The sequence below is a fragment of the Acomys minous genome, assembly GCF_964271855.1.
Source record: "Acomys minous genome assembly, chromosome: 4".
In the NCBI taxonomy this organism is placed as follows: domain Eukaryota; kingdom Metazoa; phylum Chordata; class Mammalia; order Rodentia; family Muridae; genus Acomys; species Acomys minous.
Window position 1 is genome coordinate 99,706,831 of NC_140486.1, and position 21,408 is coordinate 99,728,238.

General features: G+C 46.3%; 1 protein-coding gene across 1 annotated transcript; it reads left to right on the plus strand.

Moving 5' to 3' along the window:
* Window positions 1-8,800: 8,800 nt before the first annotated feature.
* RESP18 (regulated endocrine specific protein 18) lies at window positions 8,801-15,169 on the plus strand (the record flags this gene model as incomplete). Its single annotated transcript, XM_084779543.1, is given in 9 exon segments — window positions 8,801-8,837; window positions 8,840-8,911; window positions 11,115-11,128; window positions 12,804-12,935; window positions 12,937-12,962; window positions 13,150-13,188; window position 13,309; window positions 13,313-13,402; window positions 15,104-15,169. Coding segments are annotated over 9 exon segments (477 nt in total).
* Window positions 15,170-21,408: the final 6,239 nt, after the last annotated feature.

Below are 21,408 nucleotides of genomic sequence, written 5' to 3' on the forward strand. Positions count from 1 at the left end.
AAGAGCAGGGAACCACTGAGCCATCTCTCCAGCCCCTCCTTGGTGGGTTTTTAAGGGATGATATGAAGACACAGTGACCCAGCCAGATAATGGACGATGAAGCAAGAACAGTATATCTAGGTAGACAGATAAAGGGCTCTGCAGTTATCTAGCAGGGACCTGCTGGACCCTGGTCTAGCGTGGAAACAACGCAGCTGGGGAACCAGCTGGATTCCGCCCAGGCCAGCCTGCTCCACAAGGTGCTCCCAACCTCTCTCTTCTTTCAGAGAAATGGTCCTCAGCCTTGTCATCATGGCCCCCAGCCTTGTCACCATGGCAGCTGGTCTCCTCAGCTTGGATTGGTTGCTGGGTCACAGTATCATCCTGTGACTGACCCTGTAATGGGAAATGGTTGCTATGGTCCCGTCAAGTATGCAAACAAGCAGCTGCTGTTCTCCGGGCTCCAGGGACACGACCAGAGTCCAGTGTATCTAGTGGAAAAGCCTGGGAAGAGTCCGAGAAGCCCTAGTTGTTTGTCTCTGGGCTCATTTGACTGCTTGGTGGAAGAGGAGGGGAGGGAGGGACAGTCTTGTCTCTAGGTGCAGTAAGTGAAAAATGCCTTGCTTTTTGTTTCAGAGCAGGAGAGATGGCTCAGTGGCTTAAGGGCACTTTCTGCTCTTCCAAAGGACCTGGTACCAGGTGGTGGTGGCTCACACCTTTAATCCCAGCACTCAGGAGGCAGAGGCAGGCAGATTGCTGTGAATTTGAGGCCAGCCTGGTCTACAAAGCCAAGTCCAGGACAGCCAAGATAACATAGAGAAACCTTGTCTTGGGGGAGGGGGGAACAAAAAAAAAAAAACAAAAAACAAAGGCCCTGGGTTCTGTCTCAGAACCACATAGTAACTACCAACCATCTCTAACTCTGGTTCCAGAAGATCTAACACCATCTTCTGGCTTCTGAGGGCAACAGACATATGCAGTACATAGACTTGCATGCAGTCAAAACACTGATACACATAAAATAAAAATAGATCTTAAAAGAAGAAAGTTCCTTGTTTCTTTCCATTTCAGGACTTCCTTACTATGGCTACTCCAAGTCACTTCAGCTGATGAAGGCTGCAATGGAAGCCTCCTCCTCCTCCTCCTCCTCCTCCTCTTCCTCTCTGCTCCTCCTTCTCCCAACCTCCACTGTCCTGATGTGTTAGTGTTGATTGTGTATCCTCTGTCTCTGTGTCTCTGTGTCTCTGTGTCTCTGTCTCTGTCTCTGTCTTTCTGTCTCTGTCTCTGTCTCTGTCTCTGTCTCTGTCTCTCCCTCTCCCTCGCCCTCGCCCTCGCCCTCTCCCTCCCTCCCTCCCTCTCTCTCTCTCTCTCTCTCTCTCTCTCTCTCTCTCTCTCTCTGTGTGTGTGTGTGTTTGAGGTAGAGACTCATGGAGCCAAGGCTGGCCTTGAACTCTGTTCCTGCTGCTTCAGCCTCTCGAATGCTAGGATTCCAGGCATGAGCCACCACGGACAGCTAAGGTTAGTGTTCAAGCTGGCTCTTTCACAGATGTCTCTGAAGGCAGCATGGGTGAGCTCTGGGCCTGGTCAGCGTCACTGAGGTGAGAGGCAGTGTTAAGTCTGAAATTGTCACTTGGAGACCACCATTCACACATGCAATTGGCAAGAGTGTTTTTATTTCAAGAAAGTAAGAATCTTGCATGCAGGGTCAGCCACTTTACAAGATGGTGACCACAAGGAGAGCTCACAGGCTCTTTTTAAAGCCAGTTAGGGGAAGTCCAGCTACACTTAGGTCATTTTTATTTCCATCGGTTTAAACTAGATAGTGCTGGTACGGGTACATTGGGGATTAGGTGATGCCAAGTCAGGAGTTAGTCATGAGTTAGGGGCCCACATAAACTGGCAGTTGAGCAACTTTATCTCCCCTGGCCAGATGTCTTGGCCAGTTCTGATCGGCTGCCATTTTGTATGTGTGTGTGTGTGTGTGTGTGTGTTTCCTATAATTGAAGTTTCTATTTCTGAGAAACAGAAACTTAGGCCTAGGCTGGCTCAGTGAGAGAATGAAGCCTGTTATAAAGTTGGTTAGGCTCATTGAACCAGGTCCCCTCAGCAGGAGCAAAACACAAGACAGGGCAGGGGCTCTGGGAACACAGCCGTGGCAGCCCTTCCTTTCAGACCTTAGGTCACATTTGTTCTGCCTTCTGAGATCCACCATCCTTTGTTGTCACTAATGTCCTCTATGGGACAATCATACTGGCCCCACCCTAAGCAGCTACCAAGAGAAATCTCCACCAACGACCATGGAAATGGTATATTTGGTGACTCCAAACAGTTGACCCTAGAAAAGAAGGAGTCTAGCCATCACTACTCTACCCACCGAATTCCAGCACGTTCCAGGCTTCCAGTTCTGTGTTGCTCAAAGCACCTTTGCCCTTAACCCGTCTTGTTCTCAGATACAGGAGACATGGGCATGTGCCCGGCCTGCCTACTCAGGAAATACGACAAAGCAATGCCAAGATACCTGTCAGCTGCCAGTACGATTAATGCACATCTTTTCCCTCGATTCTTGCTTGTAAGGACACAGCTAAAGGTAGCACTCAACAAATCACATTTATTTGCATCTGGTTCTTACCAGCTCCATTGCCTGCTAACTCCTACCTTCTTCCTCTTCATACGGTCTCCTCTGTCCTACCCAGCATGCTTTGCAGCTCCATGCTTCACCCTGTCTGGCCGCTGAAATACATGGTTCCTGCTCCAAGGCAACTGAAAACCCATCAAGGAAGTTCAAAACACACGCTGAACATGAAGTACATGAATTCAACAGGCATGAAGAACCTCTGCAGTAGACCCATGGGTGCCTGACTCACATGCCCTAGCCTGACTCTCAAGTCACCTACGGTAACAAGTGGACGCTCTCAGTCTAGGGCACAAGCTTCCCATTTAAGTCTTGGGAACACCCCACTGTCATTTTGCAGATGTTCTGGAATGCCAGACACACACACCTGGGCACAGACAGCCCTGCCGGGTCTGGGATGTAGCATCCTCTGCAGGGCAGGCCACCCTTGACTGGTTAAAAGCTGGGCGAGAGATCAATATTCTCCACATTTGTCCCTCGGTGGGCAGGATTTTGGTTGGTTGGTTTTGAGACAGGGTCTCCCTGTGTAGCCCTGGCTGTCCTGGAACTTGTTATGTAGCTCAGACTCACAGAGATCCGCCTGCCTCTGCCAGCTGAGTGCTGGGATTAATGAGTGAGTCACCACACACAGCCACCAGCAGAGTTGATTTCCACGTGCACACAGCAAGGACCCTCACCAGCATGGCCCTTGCTGGCTTTTATTCTTCCCGACCCTCGCTCCCCCTGCCTCTCCTGCGCCCGATCCTCACCTTCTGGGTTCCTTTTGGAGGCTGCAGAGACCTTGGCTAAAGCTCTGGCTCTGAAAGCGTGGAAATGGGAGTTCAAGATCACAGCACCTCCTTAAAGACTGGGTGGGGATGATGGTCTCTCTGGAATCCTAGTTCTCAGGAGGAGGAGAGTGGATCACTAGGGAAAGATGGGTAGCTAGCCTAATCCAAATCACAGAACTCCAGTTTTAGCAAAGGGCCCTGCCTCAGTCAATTAAGTGGAAGGTGACTGAGTAAGCCAACCCCTCCCCCTCCGCTCTCACACACATACACACACCATATACACATGTACAACACACACAGAGAGATTTCATTTTGAGTGAATCGAAACGGAGATGGTCTATGTTTTTTACTCCATCTTAGACACTAGGGACAGAACGATGAACAAGAAAGGATGACCCTAAAATCTAAAGGAAAATATCTAGTCTTCTTTGGTCTACAAAGCCATTCTATCTATCTGTCTGTCTATCTATCTATCTATCTATCTATCTATCTATCTATCTATCTTAGTTGTTTTTGTTGGTGGTGGTGGGGTTGTTTGTTTGTTTGTTTGAGGCAAGGTCTTATGTAGCCCAGATTGAACTTGAACTCACTGTGTAGGTAGGCAAGGATGACCTTGAACTCCTGACCCTCCGGACTCCGCTTCAGAACCACTGGAATTCAAGGCAGGTACCAGCAAGCTCAGTTTCTCTTCCTAATCCCTGCCAATCTCCATCTCATCTGAAAATTCATCCCCCTTGTGTCTGTGTCTGTGTCTGTGTCTGTCTGTCTGTCTGTCTGTCTGTCTGTCTGTCTCTCTCTCTCTCTCTCTCTCTCTGTGTGTGTGTGTGTGTGTGTGTGTGTGTGTGTGTGTGTGTGTGCCAACAGTTCATCTCCATTGTACCTTTCTGGCACTGCAATCTTTGACTCCCATTGTGAATGAGTGATGTGGGAAGGCTTCATTGAGAAAGTAACACAATCCAGCTGGGTCTTGAGGTCTGTGTCAGAGTTCAGTAGCAAAATCATAGCATATAGATAGCCTTAGAAAAGATGGGGACATCAAAGCAAGATGGAGGTGTCTCTTCTCCACAAGTTCCCTTGTTCTGTCCAACTTCAGCCCGTTACAGAGCACGCAAGTCTCTGACTCAGTGTTGGAACTGGCTACCTCATCTCCAGTGTACCCACATTCTACAGTAAGTCTCCATTTCCTAACCGTCCTAGAACTTTCTATACGGTACCACCAAACGAGGAGTGGCAGTGCATGTCTTTAATACCAGAACTTGGAAGGCGGAGACTGGCAAATATCTGTGAATTTGAGGCAAGCCTAATCTACACTGTGAGTTCTAGGCCAACACAAATGACGTATTGAGACCCTATCTTAAAAAAAAAAAAAAAGTAAGGCAGGGCAGTGGTGGCACACACCTTTAATCCTAGCACCTGTGAGGCAGAAGCAGCTGGAGCTTTATGAGTTTGAGGCCAGCCTGGCCTAGAGATTGAGTTCCAGGATAGCCAAGGCTATACAGACAAATCCTGTCTCAAAGGGAAAAAAAAAGTGTGTCAAAACAGTACTACCAGCTGGTGACCAAATATTCAAACACATGAGCCTAGGACTATATTTTATATTCAAACCACAGCATTTTACTTTTTAAGGTTTTTTTTTTCTTTTTATTATATGAGTATGAGCCCTTTGCCTGCATGTTTGTATATGCACCGTGTATGTGAAATGCCTGCAGGGACCATAAAAGGGCATTGAGTTCTATGGATCTGGAGTTAAGGGTAATTGTGAGCCACCATGGGGCTAGGAATCAAGTCCCCAGCCTCTGCGAGAACAGCAAGTGCTTTTAACCCCTTAAACCATCTCCCCAACCCCTATTTCTCAGTTCTTAAATGACACATGAGAAAAACAAGCAACAATAGTGGGGAGACCAAGTTTTGGAAAGAAACCCAAAATGTCCATAGAGGGGGACCTAGATTATGCAATGTGCACAAGAAAACTGCTGGGGACCTATGGGGAAAGGAAGGAATGAAGTCATAAACAATTTTAAGACTGACCTACCTATCCTACTGTTGTTGAAAAGAGCGAAGACAAGCGTGGACTGGAGAGATATGTTAGAAGGCGTTGTCATGGCCTGAAGACGACTGGGGTGGCTTGGAGGGCCAGGGTGCTACAGCTGAGCACCTTGCATTTTACCCAGAGCATCCTCAACTGAGGGGAAGAGACCCAGATCCTCCCGAGTCCAAGGAAATTGCTTCTGACTTCACCATGGAGGATACACAGCTTCTGCCTGGATGGGTTGCCTGGGAGACATGAGCAGCACTGAGTGACTGATTCCCACAATGATAACTGGTTGTCATGGTGCTATGAAGTATGATAATAAGAATCTGCCAGGTTCAAGTTTCTCATCTCGCTCTGCACAGAAAACCAGAAAGGATGAGAAGATCAGGGTGTGAGAGTCAAGGGGGAGGCAAGCCATCACGCAATCGCTGAGTCACTGTGCCTCAAGACTTGCCCAAACCAATACTGACGTTCCAGTCCCCAATGGAGTGGTGTGGGAGAGCAGAGGCCAGCGTGAATGCACACAAATTCCATTTTCCTCCCATTTTAAAGCTCCTTTGAGCTGTTTCCTTCTCTGAGCACAACTCTATAGCCGAATAAAGCCTCTCCGCCCTTCTTACCCTCCGCAAATCAGTCAGAAGGCAACACACTACTAGATTTTTTTAAAAAAAGAACTTTTCTTAACAGCATTATTTGAGCCTAAGAGGCAGAAGAACAGGCCAGAGCCAGAGCCTCGGAAATTAAATCCATAGGTCAGTGCATGGATCGGGGGAGGGAGGCACCTAAGGAGAGGACAAGGGAGCAGTGACATCCTTAGTATGGATGGAGACCAGGTTGCCGTGTGCTTCTTCCTTCCTGGCATCTTTCCCAACAAGAAGGCAGGAGAAGGAAGAACCAATAGACTGCAGCCTTCTCTCCCCCCTGCTGCCCACAGCCATGCATTAGAATATTTTGTCTTTTCTCCATAGAGAAGAAAGCTCACCCCCTCCCCCACCCCCGTGAGCTCCAGGTTCAGTAGGCATGAGATCCTAAGGTCCTCTAAGGGCATCACTCAGCAAACAAACAGCAAAAAGAAAGAGTATCCATGCTTACCCACATCTCTATTTTGATACGGAGTTTCACTATGTTGCCCTGCTTTCCTGGAAATTACTATGTTTTTGTTTTGGTTGTTGTTCATTTATTTGTTTTGTTTTGTTTTGTTGGCTTTTCCAGACAGGGTTTCTCTATGTAACCTTGGCTGTCCTGGACTGACTTTGTAGATCAGGCTGGCCTGGAATTCACAGCATCCACCTTCCTCTGCCTCCCCGAGTGCTGGGATTACAAACTTGCTATGTTGACTAGGTTTGTCTTAAACTCACAGAGAGCACTTACCTCTGTTTCCCAGTTCCTATGATTAATGGCATATGCCACACATGTCATTTTAATAGCTAGTCCCAGAAAGACTGAAATCTTAAAAAGGAGACCATGTGCCACCAATGCTGAAACTAGCAAGGTACCCTTTTTCCTGTGTATTAGACTTCTCTAAGCAGGCTCACGCTCATGCGTCCCTATGCCTCCGGTTGATTTGTTTACTTATTTACTTATTTATTGGTTTTTTCTGACAGGGTGTCTCTGTGTAGCCTTGGCTATCCTGGGACTCACTCTGTAGACCAGGCTGACCTCGAACTCACAGTGATCCACCAGTCTCTGCCTCCTGAGTGCTAGGACTAAAGGCGTGCGCCACCACACCCTGCTTTATATCCTGAGTCTTTTGTTTGTTTGTTTTTCTTTTTTGGTTTTTTGAGACAGGGTCTCTCTATGTTAGCCTTGGCTGTCCTAGACTCGCTTTGTAGACCGGGCTGGCCTTGGACTCACAGTGATCCACCTGCCTCTGGCTCCTGAGTGCTGGGATTAAAGTGTTTCCTGAGTCTTAAAAAAAAAGGTTCCCTCTAGGGTGGAATAAACCAACTCATTGTTTCCTAACACTGCTCAAATTGCTTTTATAAATCACTGAAAAATAAAATGTCCCAGCAAATAATCAGTGATAACAAGACAAACTTCCAGGTCCTGACATGGTAAAACAGCTTGTCTGAGACTATCCTGTGCAGGCACACACGAGTGTGTGTGTGTGTGTGTGTGTGTGTGTGTGTGTGTCTGTGTGTCTGTGTGTGTACACAAAACACAAATGAAGCTGTGTGAAGGCATGGAATCCAAGCAAAAGGAAGGAAAGTGATGGAATCATAACACTTGCTGAATAAAAGGCCCAGCAGGTAAACTCCACATTCCCTGGGCTTTCCCCCTCAAGATATCTCTCCATTCCCTGCAGCACAGACGGAAAGCAAAGCAAAATAAAGTGATGGTTTAACTGTCTGGGAAGCGGAGTGGTGAGTACTGGGTTGTCAACGCAGCTGAAAATTGAAGAAGAAATCTGGAAAATGAGTGGTCTACAGAGAGGGAAGCTAAAATTGGAATAAAAATCCCCTCAAAATTTTTAGCTGTCTTCTAAATAGCATATGCACAGGGTGATAATATTTCAAACAACCTAAAGAAAAAGCCAAATATCTGAAAAAAAAATTTTTTTTTGCAGCTGCCACAGTTCTAGTGAAGCAAAGCCTAGAATCCAGGACCCACAAAATTATAGAACTTTCCTAAATATCTCTCACTGAAGTCTCAAAAGAATGGAGCGGACCCCGGGAAAGATTGGGGCTTCGGAAAGAATCTCGGCAATAATATATAATGCAGAGAATCCACACTGGATCAACCCAAAACATCCAGTTTACAGCAAAACTTCTTACACTGGAGCTTAGAAACGTGGCACGCTGCCCCTACAGGAGGAAACTGTGGGTCAGGCGGTTAGTGATTGAAATGCATCTATTTTAAAGAGTACCGTGGTTTGGATTGGGACAACCGCAGTGGCTGTGGGAAAATGAGGATGGGCATTCGACGTTTTGCGGGCTGAACCCATATGGTTGCTAAGAGATTTTAAATGGATGAAGATAAAATGAGTGTGAAGGGACACTGGCCATACTGAGCGCTCACTCTTGCCCCGCAGTTTATATTTACCTATCACAAGCACACCCATGAAGTCGGTTCCGTTCCCACCCCCATCTCATAAACAAGCAGCTTCTCCCTCCTCGGAGACAAAACGGAGGCTTATCTCGAAAGCGTGTAGAGGTTGGGGACAGAAATTCCAAAAGGTCACATGGAGGCCGTAAGGGGATGGCCGACTTGAGTAGGCGGCTGCAGGGGCAGGCCTGATGGCAATTGGCCGGCCGAGTTGCAGAGGTGGGCTCTGCAGATCTGTTGTTGCCTGGCTAGCAGATGGAAAGTGACATCCAGGCCCTACACACCCGCCCTTTCCCTTGCCCCGCCTCCCGCCGCCCCAGCGAGAGCTCGGGTCCAGTGAAGATGCAGAGCTCACTGAGGCCCGCGGGCTCGCGGGTGGGGGGCTTCAGCTACCGGTCTGCTTCCCAATGCTTTACAATTGTCCAGGCAGCTGCAGCGACATAAGTGCCCACGGTCAAAAGGAAACCCGGTCGGGTGCGGGCAGAGCCAGAGACAATTCTGAGGGCACAGGATCTAGCTTTCCAGGCTAAGAGACTCAGGAAGAAAACTGTTTAGGATGACAAGAGTGAGATGCAGAAAGTCAAGGTATAGAAGGAGCGGCCCCAGGGAAAGATTTGGGGTTCAGAAAAGGTGAGGAAGACAGATGAGGCAAGGGTTGCCGAGGTACACGCAGACGTTTCTGAGGGGCCAGGAAAGAGAAGGACAGGGATTGGTGGAGGACCAGGAGTGTTTGTAGTTGGGTACAAGGTCCGGAATCAAGGGAGTAGGTGAGTGGGCATGAGAGATGAAATCAAGGCTCGGTGGTAAACCCGCAGAGCCCAAGAGCTGGAACCCAGTTTCAGGAATTGGGGGCGGGATGAGGGGGGCGCTAGGTTGGCGCGCGCCCTCTTCACAACAGTCAGGCACAAGACTGCGCAATCTCAGAAAATACCTGCGCAGACCCCACCTCCACACCCACCCCGCACAAAGTCCCGGCGGGACCCCGGGGTTTGGAAACCGGTGCAGGGGATTCGCAAAGCACTGTGGGTGGAGGCCTGGTGACAGACAAGCGGAGGGCTGAGCGGTGGTGGACATGGGGTAGAATGGGGGTGGCGTGTGAAGTGCAGCTACGGAGGTGTCACTCATTACCACCCACTACTCCTGCCTCTCAGCACCACGGACAGCTCCAGCCACTCAGTACTTCCGGGTTAACTCCACGCCCCTACCCTTCCATTTACCGCTCTGTGAACACTGTCGCAGACATACATTGCCTCTCCTCTGGAAGTTCTCTTTTTTACCAGGACACTAAAAGTTCTACTTCTGTCTAGGGCCAGGAAATTGCATTGGGGCATCCATCTGAATGGGGTGAGGTGGAGAATTGCGCGTTCTCGGAAGACCTAGGATTCGAGTCCAGCCTGTGATACTTAGTAAGACTCGGGTTCTGTTGTTGTTTTGTTTTGAATTAATGGAAGTGTTGCAGGGAGATTTTCCTCTAGCCCTACTCACTTATCTAGAACAAGAACCAGAGGTTCCCTCATCCCTGCCCTTCTCCTACACACAGCTGGGCAAACCGTGAGTTTGAGGTGGGGAAGAGATCTCCACCTTCAGACCTTACACATCTATGAACACAGTCAGCCCTCCCTGCCCCACATTCTTCGTCATGGAACTCTGCATCTTCAATTCTATCAACTGTGGACTGAATGCCTACTTTGCCCCCTTGTCATTATTCTCTAAGTGAGGCTTAAAACAACTATTTACATTATATTAGCTATTGCGACTAATTGGGAGATTATTTAAAATATACAAAAAGGGTCTGGCAGGAGCACTCAGCAGATAAAGACACCTGCCACCTGACAACCTGAGTGGAGTCCTTAGGGCCCACGTGGCAGGAGAAAACTGACTATTAAAGTTGTCTTCGGGTCTCCAAATTCATGCTGTGGCCCATATTTTTATATGCATGTGTGCACATGTGTGAGTGTACACACACACACACACTACATGCAACTGAAAACAAAGTGTATAGGAGGATATTTATAAGTAGCATACAAATAATGAAGTCCTTTTGTATTGTGCTCTTGCAGAGCTACAGATTTAGGAATGGAGGGTAATCTGACACCCACCTCCCTGGAGATACTAGGGGAGATGGTACTTTCTCTTTCTTAGGATTTCAGTTCTTTTCCTCTAATCCCTCCCTCCTGCCTTCAAAGCTTTCCTTACGGTGCAGCTCACACTCCGCCTGTCTATCGGATTGTCCACCACATTGGGCAGTTCTCCAGGATTTTCTGCACCTTCACAGGATACTGTGTATTCTGTGTGCTTGGTCCTTGCCTGGATATTGATACCAAGAGTGAAAGGAAGCCAGGCGCGGTGGCACAAACCATTAATCCCAGCAGAGGCAGGCGGATCTCTGTGGATTCGAGGTCTACATAGTGAGTTCTAGAACAGCTAGAACTATTTCATGAGGGCCTATATCAAACAACAATAACAATAGCAACAAAGAGTGAGTGGAGTTCAGGGCCTGGTGACGATGAAGGAGAAAATGACAGAGGGGCACTTAAAGGAGGGAAAGGACTTGGCTTTGTGTTCATAATGAGGGGAAAGGTGGTGGCTTCTCTTCACCTGGGATTTGAAGTAATTCTGACCAAGGTACTTGCTGACAGCACTATCTTGCCCTTAGATGGTCAGGGCCAAGTAGGATTGGGGCAGTTTTGGCCATTCCAAGGATTTACTGCTCCAGTATTCCGGCTCTTACAACTTATACTCCACCAGATTGTACCCCACAATAAGTGAAAGCTGGAGCACGGAGATGGCACACCGGTCAGATATGAGGGAGAGTAGTGAGGAGCTATTGGACAGAGGGCAGGATTTCTCTTGCTTGGATATCTCTACTTTGGTTTTTGTTGTTGTTGCTGTTTTTTTTAAATCACCTTAGTGGGAAGGTAACAAGACAAGAGACTGTTGGCGCTTGAGCACCTCGAAAAAGGACAGCACACAAGTCCTTGGGATGAATCCCAACCTCTACTTAAGTACTCAGCTGAGGGACCAGCTGCACATCCCAGCCCCTGTGTAGGAATCAGGGAGAACTATGTAACAAAGGAGAGAGATGGGAGGGAGTAAGGAGTCCATTAGAGATGGACAGCTGACCCTTCCATAGAGGTTCACGTGCATGTAGGTAAGAGATAAAATCTGCCTTGAGTCCACATTATTATGCACAATGCTTTAAGAAGTGTGTGGTTCCTTAGAGCAATACATCTCAAGGTGCATCCTAGACTAGCAAACAGGTGTAATCAGCAGGGACTCTGTCAGAAACAGTAAAGCTTAGGTCAGGGGAGGTGGATCAGTTGCAAAGTGTCTGCCATCCAATATGAGGATCCGAGTTTGGATCCCCATCACCCATACAGAAGCCAGGAGCATGTGTCTGTAAAGCCAGTGCAATGGTGGGTGTGGGTGGCAGGGGAGGCAAAGATCCCCAGAGTTCTTTGGATAATTACTCTAGCCTAATAAATTCAATGAAAGACCCTGTCCAAAAAAAAAAAAAGATGAAGAACCAATGGGATAGCTTAGGTGGGTAAAGGCATGTGCCGCCAAGCTGGATGAACTGAGTTCAAATTTCAGAACCCATATAAAGATATAACTCCTACTCTGGCCTCCAGCAACCATGTGCGCATGTACGTACATACACACTCACAATGATGATAATGATGGTATTGATAATGATAAACATAGAATGAAATTAAATGTCAATAAAAAATCAGTCTCAAAAAAAAAAAGAAAAGAAAGAAAAGTGATTGAGGAAGATGCTCTGGCCTACACATACCTGCATGAACATGCACACACACACACAAAATAAAATATTAAATGTAAAGCCAGGCATGGTGGTCCATGCCTTCAATCCCAGCACTCGGGAGGCAGAGGCAGGCAGATCGCTGTGAGTTCGAGGCCAGCCTGGTCTACAAAGCAAGTCCAGAACAGCCAAGGCTAACACAGAGAGACCCTGTCTTGAAACCCCCCCAAATATTAAATGTAGTTCTTGAATTTCAGCCTAACCTACTGTATATGGATGTGAAAAGCAGCAATCTTGTATTAGTAAGTCTTGCATTAATAAAACAGCTAAGTGTGCGTCACTGCCTTGGAGGGGTTTGAGGGTTTTTGTTTTTGTTTTGTTTTGTTTAATACTTTTTTCCATCCTTAGCTTCACTAAGGGAGAATAATCTTACTGTGTAAATAAGTGACTCAGTAGATTCATAAGATACAATGTGCCAGGGATGTGCTCAGCAACCTTTCTACTCCAAGACACTTAACTTTCTCCATCAAATGTGGTCTTACATATACTTGCGGGAGAGATTATTCTGGCCCCTGGTGTCAGTTCACGCCATCCTTTCACCATACAGGCCTGTTCTGGACAGATGAGATAGCTCAAGAATTAATGACCAAAAGGGTGGAGCACCTCACCCGGCTCCACCTCCAGAATCCATGCCAGAAGGATGGGAAGGCAGTTCTCCCCCACTGCAACCACTGGCGTGAGGCAAGAAACCCTGTGACAGGCCCCTGCTATTTAGGGTACTACGTAGAACCTATCAGAAGTACTGTACTCCAGCAGGCAGCTCTAGGATCAGTGGGGAACAGTCCCATGGTGGGGGGATAATCGTACCTGCAAAAGGAGGGAGACGTTGGCAAGCCTACGTTCCTCCTGCCGTCCTTGCCTCTTCTAGGGACAAGCAAGAGAAGAAACTTCAACTCTTATCTCCAAGGTGAGACCATTTATCATTCACCAAATTGTAAAGCCTTAACTTTAGATTCCTTGGCTTTCCCGCTAAGGCCATCTCATCCCCCTGACTGCCTCTTTCCTGACTCCTGACTTCTCTCCCCAGTTAGAGTCCAGCAGTCAAGGTGAACAGGGACCGATGCTTTGCCACCAGAGTTGGTCCAAAGGCCCCGAAACAAGAGGCAACCCACCTCGCCAAGGTGAGGAGCTCAGTTTTCCTAAGGAAGACTAGAACATTCAAGGGCATGTTCAAATGGGGAAAGGGGGCAGGAACAAAAGAGGGAGTAGGTGTTAGGATAAAACAAACTCTTGCACCCAAAAGGTAGAGGAGGGGTGGGCATGACACAGCTGCTGGGAGCTTCTAAAGAGGGCAAAAACAGAATAATCATACGTCAGGCTTTAGTTTAAAACAGGAATTGAGGAGATAGAGAGATGGCTCAGAGATTAAGAGCACTGGCTATTCCTCTAGAAGTCCTGAGTTCAATTCCATCAATCACATGGTGGCTCATAACCATCTATAATGAGATTTGGTGACTTCTTCTAGTGTTCAGGCATACATCTAGTCAGAATACTGTATACATTGTAAATAATTAAATCTTTAAAAACAGGAATTGAAAACTGAAGGGTTGTCAGTTCAGAAACAGAAAACCCATGAGAATAGTGAAGGCACGATGCAGAGCCTTTAACTTCATCCTCTGCCTTGCTTTGCTTTAGTGCCTGAGCAAGGCTCATCTCCTTGGAATCCAGACTAGAAATGACCCACCTAATGTCTTTACAGATGAAAATCCAGGGCACAGGATGGTAATATAACTCTCTCAACCTGCCATGCTCTGTCTGTGCCACTAAACCCAGCACCCCTCCCCCACCCCCATTTCCAGATTGCCCTGTGTGATTCTTGCCCTTTTTCTCAAGGCCTGGGGGTGCGGCTGCTCCAAACATCAGACTTCTCCATACTGAAAAAAATCTTGTGTAGGGATAAGACAAATTATAAGAGAGTGACAGGCAAAAGAAAGCACAAAGGAAAGGCACTGCAACCACAACTGTCCAGAGGCAAGAATGCCATGGACCATCAGAGGAGCAGACCATCCAGGGACAGAGATGAAGATGGAGAAGGAAGCCCATGTAGGGGCCCACAGGACACACTTTGTACTTTATTCCAAGACTGCCCTACTTGTGAGGCATGGTGTTGCATACTCGTAATCATAGGATTCAGGAAGCTGAGGTGGCAAAAGTGTAAGTTCAAGGCTACAGAGCAAATCCCTGCTCTTAAAACAAAACAAAACAAAACAAAACAAAACAAAACAAAACAAAAAAACCACTACAGTGATGTTGGGTAATGGAACAGTAAGAAGAGCAAAATGAAAACAGTATGTGAGAGGACCATACTGGTCCAGGGGAATAGAGAGGGCCTGGATTTGGATAGTAGCAATAGACCTGACAATTATCCCTTCCTGCTTCCCCCCCCCCACCCATATACATCCTCCATCTAGAGACAGCCTGTAAGAAGTGGGTCCTAGCCCCTGATGCCTTCCAGGAAAACAGGTCCCCATCCCTGCAGCATGGCAGCTAGAGTCCCTAAACCTGCATTAGTTGCTGGGGTAACATACTATGAACTGAATGACGGAGGCCCACCTGTGCAGAGCTGGTTGCTGTAGTGCTTCCAGGAACATGAACAAAGCTATGCCATTCTTCTCCAACCCCCGGTACAGTGGAAAGTCACAGAGGGAAGACACGCTGTATGTGGGAGCCAGGGGCTTAGGCTAGCAACCCTTGGGCTGAGTCACCAACGGAGAAGGCTTACGCAAATCAAGCAGTTATTAAGTTTTGAGGAAGGAAGGCAGGGAGGGAGGCACTAGGTCTCTCCAGCCTGACTTCAATTCCCTTGTTTATTCTCTTTTGGGTTTTTTTTTGGGTCATTCCCCACTGTGGGCCTCAACCTTGTTGCTGACCGAGATCTCATCATTTAAGGCCCCTTTCCCCAGGACCCTCCTCACTGCCCTCCTTGAGGCAATTCTTGGATGACTCAAATGTGGATAATTAAAGTTGACTTTCACGCACACCCTTTCTGCGAGCTTGTTTTGAGGTAAGACACGTGGGACATGACTTGACCATACATTCCCAAGGAAGAAAGGTAGGGGTGAGGAAAGCACATCTCCGAGTTCTTGGTTCAAAGCTGGTGTCTGTCCTTTTTCCCTTCCTTTATGGAAGCTGTCATGGCAGCCTTCTCCACTAGTCATGTTGTGTGATTGGTTGCCCATCCTTTCACGTATTGGGGAAGTAAGATCCATATTTTCCCAGTCAGTTTTTTTTTTCATTTGTTCATTCCTTGCATTAATCAAATCAATTAACCCTTGTTGCTCTTCCATACCCCCTCCCATACCTTTCTTCTTCATTCGTCTAATCCCGAGAACCATTGTGCCAAGCTCCCGTGACAGTTTCTGATTCCTCTATGGATATATTTTGTAATCTCAAAAACCTTGAAGAGTAGTCTGGGATTGTATAGAGGCATCTGAAGAGAGCAAACACAGTCAGCATCCCACCGCTTAGCTCCTGGACCACATTTCCCTCACTCAACCATCGCAAGTGGATAGCCCCTGTCTCTAAACACAGTCAGCATCCCACCCCTTAGCTCCTGGACCACATTTCCTTCACTCAACCACCGCAAGTAGATGATCCCTGTCTCTGCTAACATCTTCCCCTCCAAAGTCCTGTAGTCTTCTGCTTCTCATCTGGAAATGCATAGAATGTGCCTCTCTGTGCTCTAGACTGTCCCAAAGGACCTGGGATTTAATGTTCCTGAGGCAGCTCTTAAGCAGAGAAGGACTTGAGTTTAGCTTAGTACAAAAATATCTATTTCCTCCATCTTTCTGGGCAGTTCTGAAGGATACTCAGTAGTCTTCGGAGGATGGCAGTGCCTTTCCACACAGCAGCCACCAGCTCAACAGTGGTACCCTGTTCAACAGTAAGCTTCATGCTTCACACCATGGGCTTTTTTTTTTCTTCTTTCTTTCTTGTTTTGTTTTGAGGCAGGGGTTCTCTGCATAACCCTGGCTGTCCTAGAACTCACTTTGTAGACCAGGCCGGCCTTGAACTCAGCAATCCAACTGCCTCTGCCTTCCCCAAGTGCTGAGATGAAAGACGTGGCACCACCACTGCCGCCAGGCCAAAAAAAAAAAAAAAATTATAGTGACCAATTATTCCACAAAAAGAGGGGGGAGGGAATAAATAAAATAAAATAATCAAATAATGGGTAAATAAGTAGGAGCGTTATGTTTTCTGCTGCGACAATTTTCCCTTTGTTAATCTTCACCTCCTTCTCTGTCCCAGGAGAGCATCAGGAATGAATGTCTTCCTCCGGATGCTCATTAGGTTAGCAGGATGGGAACGTCTGGAAGGAGATTAGGGAGGGAGTGCTGAGGAGAGGAGACTGTATCCACTTCCCCAGGTCCCCACATACATCCTGCCTCCTCTGACACTCAGTGCAATAGTAAATCAGGGCAAACACAATGATGCTACTCACAACAATCTGAGAAAGACTGGGATGACCACCCCACCCCACTCCCCATCTACCAACAGTTAATGGTGCCATGTTTAGCTTTAAGCCATATATGAAAGCAAAGAAATGTGGTCAGTGAGAGAAGTGATAACAGTTAGCTTTCGGAAAAGGCCGTGTCTCACAGTGCCAGAAGCGCTTCACTTCCGGAACTGTGTTGCCTGGATGCTCACGAAAACGTAAGGTGCTTTCTTTTGTTTCACATGTTTGTGTTATTTAACAATTTACATCTTTAAAAGAGAAGCAAGGGCGGGAGAGATGGCTCAGTGATTAAGAGCACTTTCTGCTCTTCCAGAGGTCCTGAGTTCAACTCCCAGCAACAGCATGGTGGCTCACAACCACCTATCCTGCGAACTGATGCCCTCTTCTGGCATTCAGGTGTACATGCAGATATAGCATTCATATACATAAGAGTAAATAAATAAATCTTTAAAAGGGGGGGGCAACTGGAATATAGAGGAAGGTGGCAAGGTTATTGCAGAAGCCCACAGAAGACTTCTGCAAGCACATCTTACTACATTACATAGTTTTGCAAAAGGTTCAAAATAAAAATATAAAGAATATAAGGCACTACCCTGAAACTAAAAATAATCTGAAACAGAAGCCCTAATTATATGTCAATTTGTCAATCATAATTACATGAATGCAAACAAAAGAGATGTTTGCGTTCCTAAAGCACAGGATTTTAATGATGTATCCTTAGGAGTTATATTTAAAGGCAAAATTTAGGCCAAATGTATACGGTGGTAGCACACGCTTTCAATCCAGCACTAAGGAGGCAGAGGCAAGAAGATCTCTAATAGTTTGAGGCCAACCTTGTCTGCATAGAGAGTTCTATGCCAGCCAAGACTACATGATTCTATCTCAAAAACATTTATTCTTTTTTTTTTTAAATGTGTATGGGTGTTTTGCCTGCATGTATGTATGTGCACCACATGCATGCCTGGTACCCGCAGAGGTCAGAAGAGGGCTTCAACCCCCTGGAACTGGAGGTGTAGTCCAGATGGTTGTGAGTCTCCTTATGGGAGCTGGAAACTGAACCCCAGTCCTCCGCAGGCCCAGCAGATGCTCTTAACTATGGATCCATCTCTCTTTCCAGGCCTCTGCTGCTTTATTAGTGGAGTAATATTTGTGTTACCCTATGTACATTGTTAGGTGTGTATTGGATCAAGCATACAAGTGGTTATATCAGTGTCCTCAGAAACCCACATTTTCAGCATAACAACAAAGAACTGCAAGTGTAGAGAGATTAGCCAAAATCATAATTAAATATTGGTTGGAAGTCGGGCATGGTGGCACATGCCTTTAATCCCAGCACTCGGGAGGCAGAGGCAGGTGGATTGCTGCAAGTTCAAGGCCAGCCTAATCTACAAAGCGAGTCCAGGACATCCAAGGCCACACAGAGAAACCCTGTCTCAAAAAATCAATATATATATATTGGTTGGAATGTGTGTGTGCATATGTATATGTGTGTGTGGTGTGCGTGTGTGCACGTGTGTTTGTGTATGTGTGTGTTTGTGTGCGCATGCATGCATGCGTGTGTGTGTGTGTGTGTGTGTGTGTGTGTGTGTGTTACCTTAATATCTTGGCTCTGTTCATAGAAAAGCTCTAGAGTTAGTGCTCAGGAGCCATTATCACACCTAACATCTAGATTCTGGTCTCTAAAATCAGCCCTTACTAAAAGCTACCACAGCTCTTTAGATAAATGGCTTCTTTTCCATATCGCAGAGAGAATAAAACGAGAAAAACCTGGTATACCCTAAAATGGAAAGAAAAAAAAAGAGGAGATTTTAGTGATTAGTAGGGTGTTTCAAAAGGACATTGGAATCTGATTCAAGGACCTGTCACTGGCTTGTTTGGGGATAATTTGAATATCAAAAGAATAATTACTATGGCTGATCAATGCACATTGAATATATAAATAGTAATGTTCAAAAAAGAAAAATCACAAAAATAGTCGAGTAAAACCCACTAGCCACTATTGAGGTAACTATTACAGCTAATCCTTCCTTAGTTTGCAAGTAGGTAAAGAGCAGAAGTTAAGAATATATTCTACTTCAAGTTGGCATTAGATTTCAGGGATATGACCCAAAGCTGATAAATGTCAAAAGAATGAAAAAAATTTAAAAATACATTTTGCAAATCAGAATGAAATATTTTAGTCAATAATCACCATTGGGGACTAGCGATGTAGCTCAGTGGTATAAAACTTGCCTTGCATGCCAGAGATCATCCCAAAGAGAGGATGGAGGAAGAGGAGAAGGAGGACCAGGAAACTAGATGGAAAAGTTGATGGTTCCAATGGTGCCAACATATCCCACGGATTTCATCAGTTTAGGAAAGATGTGGCTGGCTCTGCTTTAGACCAGTCATCAGTTTTAGCATCCCTATGTAGTAGCATGACCTGGTGCATAATGCCTGCTTTACAGAAGGGGATGCAGAGGACATGTGTGCTGCACGCAGGGGCAATGCAAGGAAACCAATCATCTAGGAGATGAAGAGTCCACGGGGGGAGGGAATGACCTGCTTTTTCTTCTACCTGACAATGTGAAAAGTGGGGAAGGGGTGATGATTTGATATCTGTGCTAAGTTAAAAGTAATTAAGAACATAATTATATGCAACCAAGATGTGATGGTGCACACCTATAGTCCTAGCTCTTGGGGGACAGGCAAATGGCTCTCTCTGAGTCCAATGCCAGCCTGGTCTGCAGGGTGAGTTTCAGGACAGCCAGGGCTACACAAATAAACCCTGTCTTGAGAAAACAAAACAATAATAAAAAAAAAAAAGGAAGGGAGGAAGAAAATAATTAAATGCAATACTGATCCTTGATTGACTCCTATTTGAACAAACAGCTGAAAGACATTTTGGAAACAATTTTAGATATTTAAATATGAATTGGGCTCTAAATGACATTATTGTAGGAAAGTACCCTTATTTCCTAGAGATGCACATTGAAATATTTATAAGAGAAGTTTCATAATTTCTATCATTTCTATTTAAATATTAAAAAGGAGCAAACACACCCCAAATGTCAATTACTGTGAAGTCTAGATAAGTGTTTTTTCACTAAACCATTTTGGTTTTTTCCCATCAAACCATTTTGTATTTTTCATTCACTTTATAAAAACCTTATTCTCTCTCTCTCTCTCTCTCTCTCTCTCTCTCTCTCTCTCTCTCTCTGTGTGTGTGTGTGTGTGTGTGTGTGCATGTGTGCACGTGCACACGTGCTCATACTCATGTAGAGGTCAGAAAGCAACATCATAGTGTAAACTCTCTCTTTCCATCTTTATATGAGTTCAAAGGATCAACCTCAGGCTATCGATTTTGGATAGTTAATGTCCTTACCCCCCTGAGCCATCTCACCAGACTCATATTGTCTTGAAAACAAAACAAAACACAAAGAAACAACTAGAAAGCAAAAGGGTAATGTAACCAAATAGGAACTTTAGAAAATTCACTCCACAGCTTACTGGATAAATAAGAGTGATATCAAAAAGCCATGGAAGAAACTACTGTGATAAGGCTTGAGGAAATGGTCTAACCAGAGAAATTGGAGAGGAGAAAAGTGGTCTGACGTGATGTGTACCTTATGTAGAAATCGTAAGATCGTTGATCAGCTTGAGACCAGAGAGCCTAGCGGGCAGCCAAAGCTAATAACAGACTGTAGCGAGTACAGGGATGCATCTGCTGATATTCCTTAACACAGTATAGGTGGCAACAATTAATCGGCTATGTCAAATTAGCTGATAGAGAAGATTCTGGGCGTTCCCAACACAAAGAAAGTATAAATGTCTGAGGCAGTAGCTATGCCAGATATGCGACATTACACATTGATCATAATACACTGCATACATGCATGTACTGAAATGTCACTGTTAATGCCCGGCTGCTGCTCTGAAGAGGTCCAGGGTAGGGTCTCTGGGGCTGGATGCAGATGCGCTTCCATTGTACGTTTATGTATGGTTGCCATATACCAACTAAAAGAAAACAAATGCTAAAGAAAGAAGCCATTTCAAAGGGCAGACGAGTAGATTGCAAGAGGAAAAGAAGTTAATGCATAGGAGTGTCGAGGATGCGCAGGTTCAGGTCTTACTCCCGCGACAAGTTAACACATAAGTTCTCACCACCGCCTTGTGTGGCAGATGCTTTTTTTGGGGGGCGGGGGGGGGGACTCCTTTACTTTACAAAAAAACAGGATGAGCAACTAGCTCAAGGCTACCGCAGCACGCATGCCTAGACATCACGGATCTTCCGGATGACGCCAGTAGCAGTAATGGAGACGAAGTAAGAGTTCCTATTCTGGTCTCTTACGCTTGTATCAGGGTTTATACTCCCTGGCCCACGTTTCTTTCCTGTTCCCAGAGAGCTTTAGTCCTCTTCACCAACCCTGAGCCAGGGAGACAGAGGCGGTGGACCTGAAAAATACAGGGCATGAGTGGGTGGACCCAGTGGGAATTCTAGTGAGGAACCCACTGTATGGTGGAGGAGGCTTAGGTTGAGTAGGTCCCCGGCTAAGAGGGGCCTCTTACGCCAGTATGACGCAAATAGGCATAAGAGCAGGGGGTGGAGATGTCGTCACTGCACGCCCGCAGTTGGTCGGGTCGCCTCTAGAGGGGCATGTAGACCCCGCCTTGGAGGTGGGTGGGGAGTGG